This window comes from Leishmania mexicana, chromosome 20, assembly GCF_000234665.1.
Source record: "Leishmania mexicana MHOM/GT/2001/U1103 complete genome, chromosome 20".
Classification (NCBI taxonomy): Eukaryota; Euglenozoa; class Kinetoplastea; order Trypanosomatida; family Trypanosomatidae; genus Leishmania; species Leishmania mexicana.
This window is the reverse complement of record NC_018324.1, coordinates 1,634,207-1,658,517: the sequence shown is the minus strand read 5'-3', so window position 1 is coordinate 1,658,517 and position 24,311 is coordinate 1,634,207. Positions and strand designations below refer to the sequence as shown.

Sequence of the window (24,311 nt, the reverse complement as noted above, 5' to 3'; positions counted from 1 at the left end):
GCGTGTACGATTATGAGCATGCAGTGACAGCCGGGTTGAGGCCCGTAAGCATGGTGAGCCCAGAGGCAAAATAGATGAACGAGAGAGAGAGAGAGCAGCACAGCACCATCCGAAGACAAGCAAGACAGAAAAGAGGAGGATGAGTGGCCCTTGACGATGGCCAAAGTGTGCGTGAGGCCCAGAGCGCATACCCTCCCCGCACATAACGCATCCTACACCTGTGCTCCGGTGGTGCTCCGACTCGGTCACATTAAGGAGTAAACAGCACATGCGGTGCTACCGTCCTCCAAAAATGCGTGAGAAGGTGCGACAAAAACACGGGGTCCAGCAGCGAAGCTGAAAGCAGGGCCATCTGGGTGTGCGTGGCACACGTGGCACAGTGCGTGATATACACGCGCGCACACACGAGCATGCACACGTAAAAAAGCGCTGCATGCAAACTTTTTCCGCCTTTCTCGTTGGAGAGAACGATGAGTGACATCATCAAAAGAGTGAAACACATCAACGCACGGCACAGACCATGTAGAACCTCACCATACGCACCCACCCACACACACACAGGATTCAGGGCGAGGGGCACACACACGCCCGGTAAGGGAGGGGGCAGGCACAGAGGTACGATGTGCATGACAGACTTCACTTGTGCGACACCCAAGGAGACAAAGAACAAGCGAGTGGAGAAGAGAAAGAGTGCCTTCTATCGAAAAGACAAAGCGCAAGTACGCCCACAGATATGTACAGAGAAAGAGTATGTGGGTGTGTGCCCAGCAACGACAAAAGACACTATACCGCTGACAGGCTCGATGACGCATGGGGCCATGAAGGACGCCTTTGTCACACCATGAATTGATGGAGGGAGGAAGGTGAGGAGAGAAGTGGGGGCGGAAAATCGGATGGACGAAGCAACGCGCCTCGGCCAGCGCCTTAAATTGTGTCACTCTCACTCCCCTCTTCCCTTCTCCTCCCGCCAGCCAAACACCATCACACTGTGCCCCCGACACACTGCCTCCCTGTGCGAAAGAGCCCGCGGGTGCGGAAGAGGCCTGTACACCCTCTTGACGAGTCGAGACGACGTGCGCACGGTGGGGGAAGGACAGCAACGCGAATACACACGTCAGCGAGGACACACATCGCAAAAAAAAAGAAAAAAGGGAATGCGCAGAAAGACACACATCCCCCAAGAGGTACCGGCGGCGCAATGAGGCCCCTCACGTCAGAGAACACCAACGAAGACAACTCATGCAGTGGAAGAAAAGCGAAAACGCGCACCGAGTGGAATCGAGCGGGAGATAATAAATGACAGAAAAAAACGATGTTGTGCATTGGAAGCGCAGTCGATGAGGGACAAGCGAGAGCCAGTGATTTACACATATATATATACACAGACACGTACATACACACTAGGTGGCCCGTGCAAGACCGCGTGCACGTGAGATGAAACGGACGGGAAGAGAAAAGGGGGCAAGCATGCAACAGCTGGGGCAGGGCAAAGAGAACAAAAGAAAGCCAGCGGGGGGGGGGGCACCTGTCACAAAAGCGGCACTTCAAGAGAGACGCGGCTCATTCAGCATGGGCCGTTCGGCACAAAACGTCCACAGAATACGAACGGCAAAGGGGGTGTGAGAGAGAGACAACATTGGCATAAAAGAAAGCACTCGGGCAGGTGCTCTGAGCACTAGAAGCGGTCCACCGCTTCCGCTGACGCCGCCCCTCCATCGAGTCTCCCGTTCACACGGCGGCCCTTCGTCCTATCCGCCCATGTCCTGCGACCTGGGGAGTTGCCGCGTGACTGGACAAAGGGGCTCGCACCTCGGCTGGAGTAAATGTCAATGTGGTCGTCGTGATGGTCACCCCCGACTTTGCTGCCCTGCTTTACTGGCGCGAGAGCCGCCTCCCGCTCACGTCGCAGCGCGTCGGCGCGCTGCCGCACAAGCTCCCACTCTTCGGGGACGAAGGGGAGCGAGGGTTCCGGGCCAACGTATTCCGTCTCGGGACCACATCGCTTGATCAGCATCTGCATCCACTGGCGCAGGGACACCGGCCAGCACCCGGACACCACATCCCGCTCGTACAAATCGTAGTGGAACGATACCAGGTCCCGCGCGCAGTGCGATCGCAAGTATGCGCCGATGCGTCGCTCATAGTAGTGCACGTAGTCCGGCACTACCTTCGACATGCTGTTGTGACCGCCCAGCCGCAGTGACTCAGGAATGTGCTCAAAGGCCGGCAGTGTTAGCCGCAGCGTGACGTGGCCAACGATGCAGCGTTGATTAACCGCAGGGGAGCAACGGGCACGGTAGGACAGCTTGGCTGGAATGACTGGTGCGACGATCGGCACACGGAGCTTGTCGCCGATCTTGTACAGCGGCTTCGTCAGGAGCGCGCGCAGGGACAGGTGGACGACACCGATTTCGCCTCTATACGGGGTGCTCCACTTGTACGGCACCAACGCAGCAGTCGAAGACCGTGACGTGCTACCGGCCTGCAGGTTGCTTCTACTCGCGTTTGCCAACCCGACGTGGTGGCGGGACGGCGTCCGCTCCGCGCTGGCGACGCTGTGCCGAAAAGATTGCCCTGGAGAGTCCGTGTAGCTATGAATGCTATTCGCGCCTCCGACGTAGCACTTGCCGTCCTTTTCGCGATAGCTGCTGTGCTGAACCTCAGGGATATTGTGGTAGGTGTTAGAGTATGATGAGACGGTTGATCCGCCGTTGCGGTGCGGATGCTGCTGCTGCTGCTGCCCTTGCTGCCTAATGCGCATCTTCGACGGACGTTCCATGTGCTCCTCCTCCGGCTGCCTGGTGCTCCGGAGTCGGCCGGGGTTCTGGGGGAACCTTATATAGCGGTGAAGATTGTTCTCGCCGCCCACGTAGTAGGAGTCCTCCGTGTCGTCTGAGTCGGTATCGGCGGCATCGTAGTGATACACGCCCTTATTACCCTCACCGAATGCGCCGCCACTAGAAACACTCCCAACCGGGACCAACACCGCGCCTGATGCACCCTCGTTGCCCTGAACGCCAACCAGGCGCAACTCCAGGGCTGGCACGCTCTTGGCATATGCTGCGGATCTCGACATGGCACCATTGCGGCCGCTGATGGCGCTGTCAAGCTTCGCGGGGATATCGAGGCGGATCTGGGTGTAGAGCTGTCGCTGATGCAGCGCGTCTTTCGCAAACCCCATCCGCTTGCGTGATTCTTGACGCTCGCTACCGTAGACAGCCTCCACCGCAACCGCGCCCTGTGCCTCTTGCGACCTGCCCGCCTCTGTCGCGAAATCCACGGATTCAATGTTCACGTAGACGGTACCCAAGATCGACCTCGTCGACAGCTCTGCGCGAAGCTCGTCGTGGGCACTTTTCAACGACGTGCACTGTGCAATCATGGGCTGCACCTTTGGCAACTCGCTCGGTCTCATCTTGGCAATCAGCGACGTCACATCCTCTGTGACCGCCTCCTGCGCCGATACGCCCTTTCGCCCACACTCGTCGTCCAGCTTGTACTCTGTGACGGTGGTCACTGGAAACGCATTAGACTGCAACTCCAGGCCCAGTACGCCTACAGGCGAGGCAGCAGTGGCGCTGTGGCGTGCCAGTAACGCGCCTGGCGACTGCTGCTGCCGAGCTGCCGCGGCTCCGTTTGAGTTCGGCATACGATTTCCCTTCAACTTTACAACGTTGTCTCGGTTTTCAGACGTGCATGACGCCGAGCAGCGACGGCTCTCGGCACCGCTGCCAGACCCCGATTTCTTCGCCGGCTGGAAGAATGGCACCCACAGCACGTTCTTCTCTCCTCGCACAAGGTTCGCCAAGGCTACCTCGGCCTCGCCAAGCACCGCCGTCTTTCGAAGCGTGCGGTGCTGAGCGATCTTGAAGGTCATGAGAGCCTGCGGAGCATCTTTCAGCCGAACCGTCGCCTCGTTGTTGTCTTCGATATCTATGGTAACCACTGTCGATCCTCTCACATCTCCGGTGCGAAGAATCGGCTCGTTATTGAGGTACACCTTCACGTAGAAATCCACGGCAGGCTTAAAGGCCTTGACGCCGAGGATCTTGACCGTCATCGGCGCCACCGCCACGTCGCCGCTGTGCAGTTTTGCCTCATCCTCGACGACGCGCTCGGCCTTACCGGGCGGCGCCGTGTCAAGCATGTAAGGCACGCGGTGCAGCTTCTCTGGTGAGCTGCGCTGCATAATGGCCTCCAGCCGCTGCATGTGCACACTAGACGCGAAACTGGCGTTTTCAGCCGCAGCGACTGCCAACGCGCCAGTGAGTCCGAAGTCCTCTGCCACCAGTTCCACCGTCAGCTCGCCCTGCACGTGAGCAGCGCGCTTCGTCGCAGCGGAGACGAGGTGAAGCGAGCGCACGACTAGGCCCTGGCGAGGAAGGGTTGCGACGCCGAAGCACACCCGGCTCCTCTCCCGCTCCCCGTCATCACCCGCCGTGACGATCATAACTTCGACAGCGTCGTGGGAAAGGTCATACACCTGCACTCTAAAGGAGTCTTTAAACGTCACGGCGCCGTTGCGGACGGTGGCAAGTCCTGTACGCACGGTCGTCGGCCCGGCAGTAATGCGCGCGTAGCACCGCGGCAGCAGCCCGCCGTCGGCGATAATATTGCGTGCCTCTCGTACGCTGACCTTAAGCCATCTCGGCTTCTGTTCGGGGCCGACGGTGCGAGCCCACTCCTGCATATAGGCCTCTTCGTTGTCAATGCTGCCCACAATGGCGTCAAGGCGGTGCAGATCGTCACGAAGGTAACACCACAAGTGCGCCAGCACGCGTTCGCGCAGCCGAGCCTCCTGCTTGGCAGACATTTGGTGTGGACTGCTGTACTTCTCGGTCTGAAGTGTGATCGCTAGCTGTCCCCCGTTCGAGGCATCGCCAGTTTCGGCAGCGCGCACGAGCATCAGTGTCACTTCCTTCGCCTTCCCAGCCTGTACGTTCGTGAGACCAGCGATGGCCTCCCCAAGCTTGCGGTCGTTGCCAAACACCGTCACGCGCAGCGTGTCCACCGCTGGATTAGCCAGGGAAAGGTTGAATTCCTGATTGATGATGGCGCAGCGACGGTACGGCACCGTCTTGGACCGCCACTCCACCTGGCCGTCACAGAGCACCACGTAGATATCGGAGGCCCGAGTCGGACCCCCAGCCGCGTCCGTCAAGCCGTCGACGCGCTGCACCGTCACGCGCACCGTCACGGGCTCGATTGTGCGGGCCCGGTAAGACGCACGTAGCTGAGACAGCGCCTCGGGGCCTTTGTTCACATACGCAGACGTCATCCAGTCCAGTCGGTGCAGCTCCTGCGGGGCGTACCGGGTCAGTGTGTCATGGATGGCGGCAGAACACGCCGCTTCCTCCTCCTCTGTCGCCACATCGGCGTAGCCGAAGTCAGCAGAGTAGATGCTGACCAGCACCTCGCCCTGCTCGTACGCCTGCGAGGTGCAGGGGTGTCGCACCAGCGGCACCCACACCTTCCGCTCCACCTGCCACGCTAAGTTGTGCAGCGACAGCACGCACTCTGCCACCTTTTTGTCCCGTTGCGTGCGGCTCCCGCTCGAGGTGTTTACTGAGCTGGCTGCCACCAGCGTGCACACCAGCGCATCGTGCTCCGGATCGGTCGACGAGAACATGAACTCGTCGCAGAAGACGGGGTTGTAGCTGCCCTTGTCTGCAATGCCAGAGTGGCCGCGTTCCTCCACGGTGTGCACGGCAACGTAGACCGCAGGTGGAGGACGGCCAGACGCCTTTAGATCGGCGAAAACGCCTCGGCATTCGTGCAGACGAACCCGAAAGTGGTACGGCTGCGCTGCCGCCGCCGCTGCAGCAGAGTTTGCCTCCATCTCTTCCACATCAATGTTGTCATACGCGAACACGTCTGCGGGGAAGCCTTGACGACCGTGGCGGCCACCGCGCCCCGCTCGAGGAGCCTCCGTATGCCCTACACCATGATCATACGCGTAGCGCCCACCACTTCGGCGACGGCGTGTCGGCGTTTTGTAGTCCTCCAGCGTTGAAATATCGACTGGAGCCTTCACTACGCGGGAAGAGCGTGATGGATGAGCGCCAGTGGCGTGCCTGCGCGTCGCAGAGTTCGACGTCGCGTTGCTGCTGTGCGTGGGGCCGCCGCGATTGGCTACGCTGACGTAGCGGCTGCCAGGGGCAACGGCGAGAGCACTGAAATGCGGCCTCCGCCGCGCACTGTCGTCCGTCACTTTGACAGCGCTCTGATTCGCCCGTGTAGCGCGGTCATTGCCGTAATACGCCAGTCGAGGGTATTCCTGCCGAGCATCTCCACTGCAACCTTGTGTGCGTCCGCCAGTGCCTTTCGGCAAGTGTTCTTGGTGCGGCGGCAAGCGTTCTGCAGCCACGGGTACATGATTCGAGGTAACGATATAGGTTGTCACCTCCTCCCTGGTTTCAGCCACCTCGTAGCAGGGCTCGCCCTTTTCCTGCCCGGTGCGGCGCGGGGAGCGCATGAGGGATCTGGAAGCCGGATCTGCTGCAACAGTCCCAGCTCGTCGCGATTGTGACGATGTGCTGCGGCGAGTGCGTGGCATCTCATCAAAGAAGAACGTTGCAGGATCTAAGACAGAGAGAAGAGAAGTGTTTCCTCAGTCTCAAATCGGGGCTCGCGCTTCTGTGCGCCGTTGGATCGTCCTTGAGAGAGGGAGTAGGGAGGGGGATCGCTGATGCGACGGACGATGAGAGTGTCGAGAGTGAACGACAAGGAGGACATGAAAGGAAATATATTTAGAAGAAAAATGATAATGGCGCGAGAGTGGGTCCGGTCCACCTACAAAACGGTGCGAGCTGATCGGGGGTATAAACGTAGACTTGTTTTGGGTGGTGTAGGTACAGGCAGGGGCGGAAGTGCTACGGAGGAAGAGCTGAGCAAAAAAAAGTAAGAGGAGTGAAACGGTGAAAGGCACACACACACACACACAACAAAGGAAAAAACCCAAGGCGATGAGAGGAACGCCGAGCATAAACAAATAGAAAATAATAATATTACAATCCAACAATGACAAAGTGGGCGAGGGAGGTGACAGTCTGGGGTCCTGGTATGTATGTGCTACCAAGGAAAAGCGACTGATGGAGGGCGAACACCAAGGAATGTCACGCACTCTTGAAGGCTCAAGATGCGACGAAAAAGCAACACCTCAAAAAAAAAGATAAGAGGTAAGGCAAGAGCACCGATACTGCAGCGATGGCACTTGCGGATGTCGATTCCAGGACGTCTCTCTGGTGCACGCTCCTTTATTGTTTGCAGGCACGGTTTGACGTATCTGCCCCGCAGCGAGATGAGGTTCTTCACTCTACCTTAGTTGAAGGCTGTGTTTCAGGTGAAATTTCTGCTCTACTGCCGACGTGCACCATCATGGCGCGCGCGTTTTTTAAGGGATGCGATGATCGTACGTGAAAGAGGCGGAGAGTGAAGGATGCATTAGATGAGCGAAACAAACAAAAGAAAAAAGTAGAGTGATGAACGCGTTGTTGTACGTAGTCATGGTGTTACATGCATGTGAGCATGTGTAGGTTCAAATGTGTGCGTGCGTGCGGGCGTCGATTTTTTTCCATCATGTTCAAGTACATGGTTCATGCACACGCGAAATAACAGGGTGAGGAGTGTTCACCATCCAGAGCAACGCGCGACGACGCATGATCGTCGGGCGCATCCCAGAAGACAAAGATAGAATGAGAAGAAAAAAAACGTAGTTGGAGGTCAGACTCGAGGAAATACATTTTCTTGTGGTGACAGAGATAGAGCGCGTTCGGTATCCACGTGGCGAGAAATCGAGAAAGGGAAAAGACGACAGCTATGCGCGTGGAAAGGTGCACAGTCCTCATCTTCTGTGCCACCGCACGCATCGTGCGAGGACACGGGGGGTGCTTAAAAGCGTGTGTGGCAACGGTCCCCCTTCCCTCTCCTCTGTGGCCCGTCATGTGGCTCTCTATTTGCGGTTGTCGTTTCGTTTTCTTGGGTGAATATGAGCCGGACAGCACGCCACTACGATGCGCGAGGCCGGCACAATCGATCATTTGCATGTGAGTGACGGCGACGGAGGATGCTCACATTCTTTGGCACGTGGAAGCAGGCATGGTTGCAGGCAGACAGACCGCTGACTGGGCGAAAAGATCAGTGACGGACGCCGGGGAGAAAAATCGACAGGAGTAAGAAAAAAAAGTCATCCACGTCTGAGTCTTTGTACGCGAGGGCAGTCAAGAGAGCAACACAAAAGGAAAAACAGCAGGCAAATACAAGAGAGACGTGCACACACGCACGCAGCGAAAGCAAGGTACGTACAACAAACCTCTCAGCTCCTACGCCCCAACACACATGCGCGCACACGATAGGATATCCAGAAGAGTGTTGGGTGTGCGTGTACGAATTTGCGCCCGTTCCTCCGTGGTGGTCACAACCCCCAGCAGAAGATTTTTAATCGGGTCCATTTTCTCCATCCAAGATGCGTTCAAGTCCACTCGAGCCCACGGCTCGCCACAAGCTCCATCAGCGTGGTGCGAAGAAGCCCTAGACACATGCGTCCCAGCCAGGCGCCGACTCAGCCATCTGAGAGTACGGTCTCTGCCCCCACCTCCACTCTCCCCCCTCTGTTTCGAAGGTTGCCACCTGGTGCATTCCCTATGGGGCGGACTCAGCCTCGCCCCACACCAGCAGTGGATAGCGAGGGTCGGGTGGGATACACTCGAGTCACGCTGGCACGCTGTCATCATGTAAATGGTACAGACGTGTTCACCGTCGCAGGTCGCTCCGACGCCATGGCATCCAGAACCTGACTCTGTCAGCACGAGAAGCGGCTCGACACCGGCAGGAGATATATAAGGGGGGTTACTGTTGGGCTTCCATCCACGTACAGATTGAGGGAGAGGGGTTGCTGGACTATGAGCTACCGCGCGCTGAGAGGGGTGCGGGTACCCCCTCTCTCTCTCGTCATCAAAGTTTTTACGGGAAGAGACGGGGAAAAAAAAGGTGAAGCGGTCCTCTTCGAGGCGAACTACAGGAGAAATCCACGCTGCGCTTGCGAAGTAGCAGCAGGTGTACTGGCAGTATGCATTATAGGAGGGAGGCTCTTTTCTGTTCCACTTTGTCTGTCCAGCCCTGTGTGCCATACCACAGGTGCAGTACATGGCCGTGGGCATGACCGCGTCTGTCGTGCACTTGTTCGGCAAAACACGTGTGCGGATGCCGGCATCATGCACCGTGGAGGGAGAGAAAGCAACCTTGACGAACAGATCAACAGAACGAGGGAAGTCGAGAAGTAACCCTGGAAAGAGGAGCTGACGATTTCACGGACGGGCAAGCAGTGCCTCGACAGGAGAAGCAAGTCACAGGCGTGCAGATCGATTGCGGAGAAAGAAGACGCAGGTGGGCAACAGACAAAAACAAAAGACGGAGGAAAAAGATGGAAAGAACACGACAACAAAAGGGCACAGGCAGTATTGTTGAGGCACACATGCGGACACACACACACACACAAGGTACACACAACACACATACATACACCGAAGCATGCAGGCGTAAAGCAGTCACGTGTAACGCGAAATCGGCACCGCATCAACCGCGCAAAGAAGGTATGGGGAGAACGCCCAAGAATAACTGTGCGGCCGAGGACAAGGATAGAGAAAGAGACATGCACTGGTTCACCATCAACGCTTTGTGCTCATACCGCGTCACAAAAAAAAGGCTCGCAGGCCGAGCACGCCCCTTTTCTCTTGTATCCCCTCCCACCACACCACTGCTGTCATCCTTCTACGCTCGGGTGCCCTTCTGGTCTTGCCGGCTGCCACTCACCATTTGGTGTTAGCTCATATGGAGCTGACTCCATATTTTCGCTCTTCTCCATTGCGGCCATCCTGCTGTGGTGCACGTCATCGCGCCTCTTCAGCGCAGGGGGCGCCTCGAAACTGTCCAGCTCCGGTCCCCAGCGGACAACCAGCTCGGACAAGTACGCAGGTAGCCCGGTCTCCCAGCATTGGCAGGAAACGTACGACTCGTACAGGCGTGAGTGGATGTCCACCAGCGAGTTCGCGTCGTAGTGGCTCAGCAGGCGGCAAATGCGATCAGTGTAGTAGCGGACGTAGGCACGGTCAAAGCCATCCACAACGCTCGAGGCGAACCGCACGGAAGCGCCATAGCTCTCGAACGCAGGCGGTATGAGACTAAACGTGACGGTGCCGACCAGGCTTGCATGCACGCGATTCGCAGCGTGGCTCACCGATACAAGCGGCACCTGCACCTTTTCAGACATGTCAAAGACAGCAGGCGTGAGCAAGGCTCGCAGCGACACCACAGTGCGACCAACTTCCTCCGATTTTGCCTTGGAGCCGCGGTCACACACGCACAGCGTCAAGGTGGCGGCAGGTCCCGTGGCGCTGATGTCGATGCGCAGCAGCGGAAAGTCCAGGTTAGAGATGCCCTCCTTGGACATACCGTACGGGTAAACCTGCGACGCACCGTGCTGCCGCCGCACCGCTTCAGAGGTGAAGTGCCCGACAGACGCCGTCACAACACACGAGTGCCGCACCGTCACGGAGTGCAGGTCGACGGAGTGGATCGCTACGTACACTGTCGCCACCACGCTGGGCGCGAGCTGCAGCCTCAACGCGCGATGCAGTCGACGGATGTCCGGGGCATGACACAAGATGAGATCCAGATGCCTCAAATCCTTCGGCATGTAGGTGGACACCAATGACGCAACGTCGTCCATGAGCGGCTCGAAGACGGCAGGAGAGAGGTGCTGCCACTGCAGCGCCGGCAGATGGACGGGCGGCAGTGTTATGCTCAGACGGCAGATGCCCAAATACTGTGAGTTCACGTCGTAGAGACGCAGGCGCTTCTCTACGGTCTTTCCGGCGGGGCAGCGCAGGACACAGAAATCAGCGTGGCAGAGGGCCTCGGCGCCGAGCAGCTTTCGAAGCCCGAGCTTGAGCGTGTACTGCTTGTCATAGTTAGCGGCCACGTTGTCAATCGTGAAGGTGACCGTGCTCGCCTCCAAGGCGACCAGTTGCTCAACAGGGATAGGCTTTGTCTTGAGCAGAGTCTTGTCGCGTTCTGACACGCGAATGTAAATTTGGGCATCGCGCATGGTCAGTCCGGCAAACCCGACGATGGTGACGGAGGCCGAGGTGCCACCCCGGACCGCGGGCAGCGCCGTCCCGCTTCGCTCCCGGAGGTTGCCATAAAAAGAGGTGGAGATCACGCGCGATGCGCTCCGCACCGGCGTCTTGCGCTCCGTGGCCAGCGACTCCTTAGCAGCGTCGTAGTTGTTCGGTGCGCTGCTTCGCGGGCACGAGACTGTGTTGGCGCCAACCACTTGGGTCGGCGAGGAGAAGAGGCACATCGTCTGTGCCAAGCCCGAGTGCCCATCGAGGCCGTACGCGAACGTCGATTGCGTCCGTACGTGCATCCGGCCATCGCGGCCAAAGTCGACTGGTAAGGAGGAGACCTTCAGGACGCCGGAAACACCCGCCGCCTTTGTGCCAGCGTTTCTGACAAGCGCCAGCTCCATAATGTTCTCCTCCGCTCGCCGCAGCGCCCGCAGCTCTAGCTGCGTGCGGCCCAGCTCCACCTGCTTCGATGGGTAGTAACGCATCAGAATCAGTTCCACCTTTTCCTGCTGCGGGAGGCCGATGATGAGGTCAAAACTCTCGCAAAATACACACTCGCTGTGGCCCTCCACAATGGAGCTCTGAAACTCCTGCAGCCCGACGCGGACAATGCAGAAGACGTGCAGCGGTGTGTTGCCGTTCTTGAAAACAAGGTTGCGGCAGCGGTCCACTGTGAAGCGAAGGCGGTACTCGCCCGGCTCTGGGCCGTACTTCTCTACCATACGGTTCAGGTATGCCGTCACATTCAGAGTTGTTGCGTACTTGACGTCCACCATCGCCAGTTCCGTCGGGATGTAGTAGTAGAAAAAACGGGTCAGGCGCGAGTGCAGCGCCAGCTCCTCCTCCGTCGGCGCCGGGGCTGAGCTGCCGTAGTTGGTGCAAAAGACGGAGATGCGGATGAACCCCACCGCCTCGGCATGCGAGGAGCGTGAATCCATCACCAGCATCAGCGTGCGCTCCTTCGCTACGTCGCGGTGAAGATCCGCCAAGGATACGTAGCACTCGCCGGCACCCGTTTTGCCATTGAGCACGACGCTCAGCCGCACTAGCGTCGTCATCGGCTCGGGAACAGTGAAGTGCAGCGGATCTTGACTCTCTGGCACGACAAAGCTGCCGTGAGCACCGATGATCGGCCTTGTCTTGGCTCGCGTTTGGCCGTCCACCTTCGCTTTCACGACGCAGCTACCCTCGGCGAGAAAGCCACTGCAGTAGAGGTTTGACACACCGAGCACCGTCACCTCCAAATCGGCGACGCGCGTGCCCGTGTTGTCGGCACCGGTATCGTTGCCGCTATCGCGGAACCAGCCACCGAGCAGGATGCTCTCAAACTGCGAGAACTCTCCGACGTACCACTCCAAGCGGTGCAGCTGCCGCCGCGCGTGCAGGGTGAGGTACTCGCGGATCTGCTCCCGTAGCCGGTTCTCGGCCTCCACAGAAGGCAGATAGTTTATGCCGAAGTTGATAGCACCAAGCGAGAGGTACACGAAGCCGCACTCCATCGCAGTTGGCTCAAAAGGATGAATGACAAGCGACATCCACCGTGTGCGCATCGTGCCGCGCTGCACGTTGCGCATCGACAGCGTGCAGTGGCCCAGCTTCCTCAGCCCATAAGGTGTGTCCGTGAGAACGGTGACGGTGAGGTAGTCGATGTTTGGGTCTTCAATGGTGAACAGAAAGGTTTCGTTGAACCGCGGCTCTGTCGTGCAGAACTGCACCCGCGACCGGTGGGACTCGGAAATGGTAGAGAGTAGCACGTACGGGTTCGGCATGTTGCGTCCAGGCTTAAAGAGGTTTTTGCAGCTGAGCAGGCGCACGCGCAGTTGCATGCGCGTCGCGTCGCCACTCTCCACACGACCCTCGCCGCTGATGAAGGGGCAGGACCCAGTCAGCGTATCCCTTTCGTTGGTCGGCGGCCGGTACGTCATTTCCAGAAAGGGGGACAGGTCCGCTTCCGTCTCAGAATACCTCGCGGAAAGCAGCCCACTGTCCTCGGTGGTGCAGAACTCCTCGACAGTGGTAATGCCGAGATCCATCAGGTTCATGGTCGGCAGGCGACTGATAACGGGGCGGCCAGGCTTGAAGAGGCTCGCGTCCCGCCCTGCCATGAGGAGGGTGGTGCTTTCGCTCATGCATTGCTCGAAGCGGTCCGACTCATCGCCGGCGCTGTTGCCCATGCTAAGCGACCGCGTTGAGTGCGCCATGAGGGGCGTCTGCAGGAGGTACCTCTTGAAGGTGCTCCACCGATGCGCAAACCCAGAGCTGGTGTTCGCGTTTGCGCTCCAGCTGGGGTTCGGCAAGTCGGCTCCGCTGGCTCCTGATGGCGCTAAACTCGTGAGTCGGCTCTCGCTTCGTCTCTTCGTCAAGCTAGGCCTGCATGCGCTACGCTCACGGTACTGCTCCTTGATGAGGCGAGCCCGGGTGCGGTCCACCAGGTTTAGGTCGACCACGGTGTACTTGAACCCGATCGTGCCCACTTCCCGCACCTTGCCGCTCTTCTTCTCGGAGAGGAGCGGCAGCCAATCGTTGTACTGCCGCGACGGCTGCACATTGGCCAGCAGGATCACCGCACGGCCAACCTCCTCGTCCCTGCCGATGCCAGCCTGATCCATCACCACGAGGGTGATGGCCATGTCCTCAGGCCGATCGTAGTAGAACTCGCAGAACTCGAAGTAGTCAGGCTCCTCGTTCGCCCTCGCCGTCTTTGTCTTATAGGCGTCGATGCCGACACGCACCACCACGTAAGGGTTGATGCCGCCAAAGCCAGAGCGCAGTTGACGGCATCCCACGACGGTGAAGTAGAGAGCGTAGGTGGGGTCCTCATCGCCGTACTCGACGGCCAGCTGCGCCATGAAGGATTCTATGTCGAATACCGTTGCGACCGCCAGGTTCACACGGTGCAGGCTCTCAGGGATGCGGCGGTACACGTAGCGGCGCAGTCGCCCGGTAAAGGCGTCCTCCAGCTTCATGTCCACCTCGTAGTTGTGGCCCACTTCATCGCTGTAAAGACTCACGCGCGCGATGCCGCTGAAATACGCATCTCGCGTCCCAGCTGCACCAACCAGGTACAGGTCGCGCTTGTTCATGACGCTCCGCTGCGTGTTGAGGCAGCTGAAGTCGGCGCAGCCGTATACGATGTTATCGTCGCGTGCATTCACCACCTCAATCCGGATCAGGTCGGTCTCTCGCACGACATCAAAGACGTAATTTTCACGAACATTGGTAGGCGCGAACTGGCGAACAGCAAACGCCTTGGTGCGCACGCTGCAGGAGCGCATCGTGAGCAGGACGCGAACGCCCTGCTCGCTGAGATCTCTGTCGGCTGTCTCGCGCAGTGAAATGAGGGACTCGACGGCGACCAGCATGCGCACAGTTCCCGGCTCACGGCCGTACTGGACCACCAGATCCTTCATGTAGGTGTCGTGATCACGCAGGCGGGCCCGCGCCAACACATCCACCAGGGGTAGCTGGAGGGGATCGTACCGCCTAAAGAAGCGGCCGAGTCGGTCGTAGAAATCATCAACGCTCTCCGCCATGTCAAAGGGAGTGAGGCTGAAGTTGACAGGACGCACGAGGAGATGCACCACGCCGTTCACCGCCACTCGCGTAACGCTCTCCGCCATGCACAGAAACATGTTGCGGCGCGAGACGTACCCGTTGGAGAGCGGCGCAGCACTAACGTTGCAGCGACCAATCTCGTACGTCTTGGACCCGCTGCGGCCCATCAATATGACTGTGACGTAGAAGCGATGCGGATTCACGACGTCCATGGCAACGGTGTTCGCCTCCGACCAAACGACGGTGTTCTGCAGCGTCACCATGTTCGTCTCAAACTCTTCCGACTCACTGCGGAAAATGACGAAGACATCGTCGGACCCGATAAGCGACTGATTCCAGTCTTCCTTGTTGATGTTCGTGCAACCTTCAACCCGTAACACGACGCGGAATTCGCCCGGCTCGCTCGCGTGGTACTCGGCGCAGAGCCGGTTCATCATTCCCTCGAAGGTTTCTCGCTCATCAGGGAGGTCCGCTGTCAGCTCCGCACGGTCACCGAGGCACACGGTGCGCGTTCGGAGAGCGGCGACAAAAGGGGGTGTCGCGTTGTTTCTGGGCGGGATCCCTTTCTGGTCGAGCTGCAGGACGCGGTTCGGACCGTTATTCGACGGATTCCACATCAGTGAGTCAACTTGGTCGTGCAAGTTCATCAGAAGGGTTGATGTGCGACCAATTGGCGATGTGACGCTGTCGGCGCCGCGGCGCAGCGGCGTGGTGGGGCCCGAAGTGGCTGTCGTGGCGCTCGATCGGTCCTGTTTATTACTCTGTGACAAATGTGCACTGTTGGGCGCCAGCGTCACGGCATCCGTGCCGTTGCCATTACTGTAGCGGCGACTGTTGTTGTGTGGGCCCAGCTCCGTGGTGTCGCGCACGTGCGCCATCATCACATCCAGCATGGCCACCTTCGGCTGATCGTAGCACATCAGAAAGCGACGCAAACGGCGCACATACGCGGCCTCGAGTTGCTCGTTGAGGCACAACTCTGAAGGGGGTTCGCCGAGAGAGTCGGACTCGAGAGAGATTGTAATTGTGCCGGCAATTCCGGTCGGAAGAACTTGCTGCAGAAACGAGGGACCAACGTCGCTCACCATCGCCGCTGGGGACGCGCCGGTCGCGATCGCGCTCGCGGCAACGCTGGCAGGAGTCGCACATACGTTGCTCCCAGTCGTGGCCGTGGCAGACGAGGGTGGAAGTGGGGTGGCGAGGTAGTACTTCCGGCGCTTCCGTTCATAGTGCACCAAACGCTCAATGGAGATGTAACACCGCCCTAACAACACCGGCAATCGGGCCTTGAACGACGATGATGTGCCGCTGCTTATGCCGCCGGAGCCACCACCCCCTGTGGGACTGGCTGCGAGGGCACCAGCGCCTTCGCCTTCGTCCATGCCGATGCCGCTGGGTTCCCGCACCAAGCCCCGCTTTGCCGTCAAGACGCCAATGCCTGGCAACACCAAGCCGGACGGCTCCTGGACATCGTAGACGGACACCTCAATCACGGCTAGCCGGTGCGTGTTGCCCACAACAAAAGAGTCGCGAAACTCTGGGCTAAACGTGTTCTTCTTGATATTTGTCTGGAACCGATACGTGCCGTCCACAACGACGGTGGCGCGCGGATTGACGGTGCAGTTGCCACTGCTCACGGGACGGTAGAGTTCGCATTTATGAACCTTGATGGTTAGTTTGCCCATGGCTCCGTCCAGCTCAGCCGATCACCTCAACGAAAATCTGCACGAGCAAGACTATGGTATTGATGCCCACCTCTCTCTCTCCCTTGTTGGTTTGCCTTTTTGGTATTCTGCTTCCCGGCGCAACAAAATATCACAATGTGCGTGTGTGTGTGTGTGTGTGTGTGGGTGGGTGGGTGGGTGGGTGGGTGGGTGGGTGTGGGTGTGCGTCAATAGTAGGCGTGTGCCCTGTGGGGTGAAGATGCGCACGCTCCGTAAGAGCACAAATATATATATATATATAGGGAGAGAGCGCGATGATGTGCGACCAGCACGCCAAAAGGAAAAAAGGAAACGAAGAGAGGCGTCAGGTCTGTGAAACAGGGGGAGGGGGAGGGGCGAGAAAGAATGAAACGAGAAGGTCACACAAAAAAAGGCTCGCGCTGGCCTCGCAACAACAACAACAAAAGAAACCGTGAATCAAAGGTGCAGAGACGCAGAAAAAGTCACAGAGGCAACCACGGATAGATTACAGCGAGAGAGAGAGAAGAAGTCGTGGAGCGCAAGAAAAAGAGTGCGCAAACTTCCATCGAGGGGTGGAACGCTAACGACGGAAGAGATAGAGAGACGCAGACGCCCCACGGTTGTGAGTGCGAGACGGTGCGCTCTCCGACAAGTTCTGCAAAATTACAGAACCGTTATTGGCTACGTGTATGTGTGTTGTGCGTGAAGAGGTAACGTTTGGGCCGGAAGTGAATTCCGCGGTGAGGCCTCAGAGGCGGCGGGCAGCGAAAAAGCTCAAAAAAAAAGGAAGCAACGAACAGAATGATGATGGCGATTCCGTTCTCTTAAAAAAAAAGAGTCGCAGCCGGTTACGTGAAAGCACGCTCCCTTTACGGTGTGGATGATGGGTAATGTGTGATGGTGCGTGTGCGCACCTTGATAGAAAGATGTATAAGCCGCCCTGGAACACGAGGGGTGGCGTTCGTTGTTCTTTTCTCCCACTTTTTCGCGTGTATATTTGCATATGTGTACAGAGGCATGCGAGTGCGTCAGCGAATCAACACAGAGACCACATCGACATCAGCAGAACTATACGGAGAGAAGATGAGGGGCAAAATCGAGGAAGCAGAAATAAAAAAAGGCAGGAATAAAGGGAACGGTTGCAGGTTTTCATGGTGGACTGCACAGGCGGAGCAGAGTTGGGAAAATGGAGCACCACCGTCGCTGTCTGACAGCAGCTGTGAACGTCGTATCACAGTGCAGCACAGAGACCCTGGCGCAGTAAAAAAAAGCTTCACAACGGCAGGATGCTCAGCAGTGAGAAGGGGGCGATGGATGCGTAGTGTCACCGACCGTTACCAAGCACAATGTAGATGCGCCCAGTGTTGTTTGCAGTTTCTTTATTATTATTATTTCGACTGTTTAGACGTAGCACCGCGCGTCATGGAGACATTCTCAGAAGAAAAGGAGAACGGTAAGAGATTGGCCAGCGGAAGAACAAGCGAGTTTGTCCGATGTCCGCGGTGAGAGACTGTGAGAAGAGAGAAGTGATGACCAGACCGCCCCCTCCCCCGTTCCCAATTCCGTTCCCTGCATACGTGCATGCACCCCACACACATGCACACTTGACCTTTCAAGCCGCTCAGCGCCCATCCTCTTTTTGTGCGACGTGGAACAGCTCAGTCAAAGAGGTTAGCGTAGTAGCGCAAAGTCTCCATCTCAGAGACCAGCACGTCCTGCACGAGCTGGCGGCGCACCACATCGCGAGAAGAGTCACCAAAGACATCACACGCTGCATCGTGCTGCAACTGCGCCGCAACAATTCGGATGTGCAAAAAGTCTCGCACCGCAGCGGAGATCTGAGCTGACTCCGGTGGCTCCCAGTCGGCGGTGACGCGGTGATAGACATCGTCGTACACGCTCTTGGTGGCAGTGAGGAGATACACTGTGGCAGCCAGCACGCGGCGGTTCTCAGCAATCTCCTCCTCGTGCGCCGTCGGCGTACTCCAACGAAAGGTGGGCGCCGGCTCAGCAGCCTCTTCCGCTTCCCACGTCGCGTATGGCCGCACAAGGTAAAGCCCCTCGTCGTACAAGATACCCAGACGCTGCAGTCGCTCGACTCGCCGCTCCATCTCCTTGCGATGCGTCTCGACGTCTGCCGCGGAGTCGCCGCCAAAAAAGGCCTGCTTCCACGTCACTGTCTCTGTTCCTGTCGCCAATGCAGCGCCATCGGAGCAACGCTGCAGGTACGCGGTAATCGCCGACGAGTCCACGGTGCACCCAGGGGTCTCCCTTGCGGCCTTCCAGTATTGCCGTACCGTCGCCACCGTAGCAAGCGACGCGGCCGAGCAGCGCACTAGGTCGTTTCGCAGCACCGCTTTGGTCACAAACTGAAACTCGACGGCAAAACGTGCAGCCCCGATGCGGCCGTAGCAGCCATACACCTGCTCGCCCTTCTGCACCGCGCGAGTGGTGACAACGGTAAAGGCGGTGGCGTGTTTGCGGCCACCGCCGCGGACTTCGAAGGCGGTGTTGGCGGCAAAGGAATGGTTTAAGATGTCGAGGCCGGGCAGAAGGTAGGGGCCTTCTCGCCCAGGAAGCTCCTCGCGGTGAAAGTTGCGGGAGAGCACCTGCGAGAGCGCCTCGGAAAAGAGCCCGAAGGAGACTTTGTGGGCGGGCCATATATCCGGGAAGGCTGCCATGATAGCCTGAGCAGTGGTCCATCGTTGCATCACGCGCAGCTCACCAAGTGCCTGTGCCACACCAGTGACACCAGCCAACCCCAACGTGGCTGAGGCAACGACGGTGGTGTCCGGGACTGCGCGAGAAGCCTCCAAATTAGCGCCCTTCCAGCCCTCCACCACACTCTCCACACCTAGCACAGCCGCTTGAGCGGAGGATAGGTCGAAGAAGTGATGTGCCATGCGTGGGCAGACCTCCAGCCACGGTCGCCACAGCGAGTTTTCTCGGGCTAGCTCCGCCATGAGCACCAGGGCATCAAAAAGTGCTGCATCCTCCATAGCAGCTGGACTTGCATGCAGGGCGGCCACACACGGCGAGGTGGCCACTTCCTTCATATATGGGGACACCCCGGAGGTCTCGGGACAGCTAATCACCACGGTGCCGGCGTGAAGCGGGCGGGCGGCAAACAAGCCCATGCCCATTGTCTTGGTTGGGACCAGAAACGCCACATCCGGATGAAGAAAGATGTTGTGCTTCTTGGCATACTTGGCGAACGCCTGCGGCGACGGGTTCGTGCCGAGGTAGAAGCTGGAGCCGCCCGTAGTCGGCTCAGCCGTTGCAGACATTCTCGGCGTTTGCGTGCGGCTGAAAACGAGACGGGAGAGGGAAAATAGAGTGATGAATGATGTGGGTGAGCAAACTCCTTTGCTCGGAAAAGCACTGGTGTACGCCTCCACCCCCACCCTCCTATGGAAGGAGGATGGGCGGTGACTTACGGTGGTGTTGCACCGTGAACGCGTGGCACCAGCAGTAGGATAGGCTGCATGCATCTCGTCGGTCTGGCGCCCGATCCGTTTTCCGGGCCCAGGAGCGAGAACCACCGACAGGGCTCTCCAACATAATCGAGCGCCAATCGGAGCAACACGCGCCAGCCACATATCACTCGCACCATGGAGGGGCGCTCCACGGCGTGGGCAAGAGAAAACGGCGTCCGGGGCACCAAATGGAAAGTGTCACGGTGTCTTGTAGAGAAAAGTAGACACCGACTGTCAGCAGGAAACCACAGATTCCTATGGAGGGTGAGGGTGAGAAGATGGTAAAAGGGCGGAGATGTGACCTCGCTCTCTGCCTCCGTCCACCTCTGCGTGCCCGTGTCCTTCTGCCCGTGCATGGGTCCCCTCCGCCTCCTCCTCACTCACTCAGCACCTGCACATGTAGAAACACACCAAACGCCAAACCTAGGCTCACAAGCCGAGGTCACTGGACAAGTCGTGTCAGCAGCGACATAGCCACGCTGCGACCACGTCCCCCGCCCCCATGTCGCGGCAAACTCTGCTCTCGTCGTCTGGGGATCACTCGCCTGGTGTCGCTAGTCGGCGGGGAACATGAACATGAGGGAAGCGGGGTGGCCGACGTGGATGTCGGTGTTCTCCGATTCAGAACGCAGTGTACCGCCGATGTGTCCCATGAAGCAGCTCCCCGCTAGATTGATCATGAGGGAGTCGGCGTTGAGGTGGGCTGGAGAGTGCATCGGCACCGTCTCGGCGTTGACGTGAATGCGGCGGCAGCTATCCTTGTACTCGGATACTTCCAAATCCCATGTTGTCGGCTGCTGCTTCGGCGATGCCAGCAGATACAGGCGGCGGCACACATCGAAAAAGCGCACCGACGTGGAGCGCGGCGAGTGAGTGTGGTGCGCCCTCTCTGCGTCGTCGCTAACGTTCATCGCACCAGAGCAGAGGTGCGACCACAGCGGCTTCGCAAATACAACATCCGACGTTGGGTCCACAGCGGCGCGGTACAGGGCAGCGTGGGTTGCCTCTTTGCACGTCAAGATGCGCGGCCATTCGCACAGCGCATACACAAAGTCCACGTCGTATGCCTCGCTAGGCGCGATGTTGGTCGTTTGGCTGCCCGCCTCTGGAGAGGCCGCTGATGGAGTGGCGTGCAGCATGCCATTCACAAACGTTAGGTCTTTCTCATTCACAACGCGGACCGGGTACTCGACGAGCTCGCACAAATTCTGCACAGTCATGACAAGCTCCCGCAGCAAGTCGTCCATCGGTTGGTCATCGCTCACGACAATCGTGAAGCCCGTGCGAGGGCCGTAGACGGCCTCAACGACCTTGAGGTAGCCCGCAAAGTCCATGCGATACTGCGTGGAGATGAAGGAGCGCATGGATGGTGTCATGAGCGAAATCCTCTCCGTCAGCTCTTTTGTCACCTTACTGAGCTGCGATAGTTCTGTCATGACGCGCGCACTGCCGAAATTCACCTTTGCCAGGCACCACGCCTCATCATGAGGGTTCTTGACCGGGAACTCCTCGACAGTGCCTGGGTAGCTCACGGTGAGGGGCTCTTCGGCGACGGGGGTACTGGCGTTGGCTGTGGTCTGCGGCACCGTCCCAGCAGCCGGCGCCGCCTCTGTCCCCGCATTCTTGCGTGTTGCACGAAATGTCTCCAGGGCGGCCGAGTCTGTCACAATGTTTGGGTAGAAGCTGACGACCGCTGCCATGTGTGTCTCCCCTTTCGCGAAGTCCCGCTCCATGGCCATCACCCACTCGAGTGGGATGTTGAAGTACGTTGCCACAGCCTTCCGCAGCACGTCGGGGGTCGTCTCGGTGGCGTTGACGACATCTTCCTCGGCGAGCACTTTGAAGAGTGCGTCCACCTCGCGGCACACCTCTGTGCCTGCACCCGCACCCTCCGGCAGTGTGGCATTCAGCGGGTTCGTGGGCAACGCGCGAAAGGCAGGGCCGAGGCGGCCGCGATGGAAGAGAAGATGAAGTGTAAACCGCAGCACGCGAGCGGCGGCGCTTGTCGCACCTACCAACGTTTCGGCGGTGCCGTTTCGCATGCCGTACGCGTGCCTCACACATCCGCTGGGGATCTCAAAGCCGTCGTAGAGGTGGTAGTGTGTGAGGAAAGGATGGTCGTCTTGGTGGAATGGTGTCGAGCGCACCTTGATCGCGCAGGGAAGCGGCGTGAATGGCGAGTGAATCTGCTCGCGAGTCGGGGCATCAGGGTACGACAGCCAACCCACGGCACTCGGCATCGATCCAGGTTCCTCGATGCGCCATGTCTTGGTCGCCTCGTCGAAGGTGAGCGTGGTGTACCGTGCGACGCACCGCTCACCGTCGAGGTACGACTCATTTGGCGAGGTGAAAGCGCCAAAGTAGTGGTTCTGCTCTGCGATGCCGACGCGGTTATCGTCAACGAAGGATATGACACCGACGTGGCCCCACGGCGTTAGTTCTGGGTGGTAAGGGTAGATTATGATGTCACCCGGCGCCGGCTTCTGCGTTGCTGTGCCGTCGTTGTTGTGGTGATGGAGAGTGTACAGTGCCCCCGTCTCCACGTGTGTGATGTAATCCATCGCGTAGATCTCGCTGGCTCTGCCGCAGTTCGCAAAGACGCAGCCGGTCGTCAGCAGCAGAAATCGGCGCGCGTACTCCACGCATTGGTAGCGAAACCCGGTGTAGATTGACGTGCCCACGTAGTTGTTCTCGCCGCTGAAGTAGCCGTCATCGCGGTTAGAGCACGCCACAACACCGCGGAAGCTGCCTTGATGCTCACCATATGGTAGCAGCGACATCTCTGATGCGGTTTTGACAGTCATGATGCTGGCCAGCTTCTCCGCTTGTCTCCGCAAACAAAACGAAAAAAAGGGAGGCGATATGGTACGCTGCGATGCCTTTTCTTCGTTTCTTTTTCGTTGTTTTTCGTGTTTCTTATCGCCGCTCCCTCCAGCTGCGCGAGTGGCCTAGGACGATGCCGGATGCGCCCAACGAGATGAGACCCCTGTGTGCGTGTTTCGCCGCCTTTGAAGGGAGATCTACATGAGTGACCGACAGAGGACAGAGTGGGCAGCGCGATACTGACGGAATCCTGCCACACAACAGCTCGTTTTTCTCTGCTCCTACGCACGCAGTGTGTCGTCCGATCAGCGCACAATGAGCAATGGGCTAAAGAACAGCAAAAAAAAGTGTTCGCTGCTATCGCTCACCGGACCTCAGCAGATGGCTATCGGGAGATGCGCACACAAAGACTCAGACACCGTGCAGCCTCAACATGAAGGCGAGGCAAAGGAGAAGATTCAAAAAACACAACCAGAGGTGTGCTTATGTGAGTGTCTGATGATGCAGAATATTGTCACTGTTGGGGTGTTGTTTGACAATATTAAGAGTAGCATGATAAAGCCAGAAGAAGTGTAGATGAGAAGAGTTTGTTGTTCCTTTTTGCCAACGTGTCCCTCCAGCACGAGCAAGTCCACGCACAGGCGCATGCACAGCCACACTGCTCCTGCCGCTCGTGCACTGCGGCTCACTCCTGGGTGTCTGGCACAAGTCGCCTGCCGTCGAGTCGGGCCATGCGACCAACCGGCTCCCTTTGTCCGCCCTCGTCCCTCCTTCGGGTGCGTGCTGAGAGACCGGCGCCACGCGGGCCCAGCTGCACTGCACGCCTCCACCCAAAGCACGCCGCGGTCCAGGGCCCTGCTCGAGGGCGGACACAGCGGCGTCAGCCGTGCGGAATAACAGGGATGTGTGGTCTAGGCGCACGCCAGATGGGCTCGAGAGGGAGGTCGGCCGGCCTCTCAGGTCGGGACCCTCCGACACCCTGCACACGCACCCTGCCTGCGTGCTATGTCCCGCCCGCCGTCGCCTCAAGCCGCGGCATCCAATACCGTGGTGTTGCGACTCTCCACATTGAGGTGTGGCCGACTCGATAATTTGATTCGCGGTGCTCTCGTCATGCCTCCGGCATCTGTGCCGCATCAGCACAGCCGGTCGGAATGTAGGCGGCGCCGCATACCCCGCACGCACGCGCGGTGCGGGATTGATTCGCATGCATCCCTTCGCGACCTTTACGTTCCCCACGCCTTCCCTTCTCACTTCTGCATGCCCTGCTTGCGTGTGATACACCATACCAGCTGTGCTTGCCAGCGCGCGCGCGCACTGCTCGCGTTTTCGGATCCTGGGGCCCGCGTCATGACGGCGCTGTTGTCTGGGGGGATGGACTCGCCATCTTCATCTTCCACTCCCGTCCATGTCGCCGGCAGTGGGGAGAGGGCGTGCATGGATGGCTTGCCCGCATGTGCCTCCACAGGTGGGAGACGCTGCCATGAGTGTGTGGCGGCAGGGGCACTCCGCCTTCTAATGAATCCGCACGCCTCTGAGAGAGCTGGGTGTGCCCAGCGGACGGGGCCCGCGAAAAAACACGTGCCTGTGCACAGAGAAGCCACGACTTCTCGCTCTGAAGGAGACACAAAGGGAGGGCACCCATC

The 24,311-nt window shown here is 58.7% G+C and overlaps 4 protein-coding genes across 4 annotated transcripts; all 4 read right to left on the bottom strand.

Moving 5' to 3' along the window:
- Positions 1-1,675: 1,675 nt before the first annotated feature.
- Positions 1,676-6,556, bottom strand: LMXM_36_4330 (conserved hypothetical protein; the record flags this gene model as incomplete). Its single annotated transcript, XM_003874742.1, has 1 exon — positions 1,676-6,556. One exon carries the CDS (start codon positions 6,554-6,556, stop codon positions 1,676-1,678), a length of 4,881 nt encoding a protein of 1,626 aa, XP_003874791.1.
- Positions 6,557-9,760: 3,204 nt separating this feature from the next.
- Positions 9,761-16,366, bottom strand: LMXM_36_4320 (conserved hypothetical protein; the record flags this gene model as incomplete). Its single annotated transcript, XM_003874741.1, has 1 exon — positions 9,761-16,366. The coding sequence occupies one exon, from the start codon at positions 16,364-16,366 to the stop codon at positions 9,761-9,763; it is 6,606 nt and encodes a 2,201-aa protein (XP_003874790.1).
- A 1,658-nt stretch (positions 16,367-18,024) lies between these two features.
- Positions 18,025-19,653, bottom strand: LMXM_36_4310 (conserved hypothetical protein; the record flags this gene model as incomplete). Its single annotated transcript, XM_003874740.1, has 1 exon — positions 18,025-19,653. One exon carries the CDS (start codon positions 19,651-19,653, stop codon positions 18,025-18,027), a length of 1,629 nt encoding a protein of 542 aa, XP_003874789.1.
- Positions 19,654-20,396: 743 nt separating this feature from the next.
- On the bottom strand, positions 20,397-22,646 carry LMXM_36_4300 (trypanothione synthetase-like protein; the record flags this gene model as incomplete). Its single annotated transcript, XM_003874739.1, has 1 exon — positions 20,397-22,646. One exon carries the CDS (start codon positions 22,644-22,646, stop codon positions 20,397-20,399), a length of 2,250 nt encoding a protein of 749 aa, XP_003874788.1.
- Positions 22,647-24,311: the final 1,665 nt, after the last annotated feature.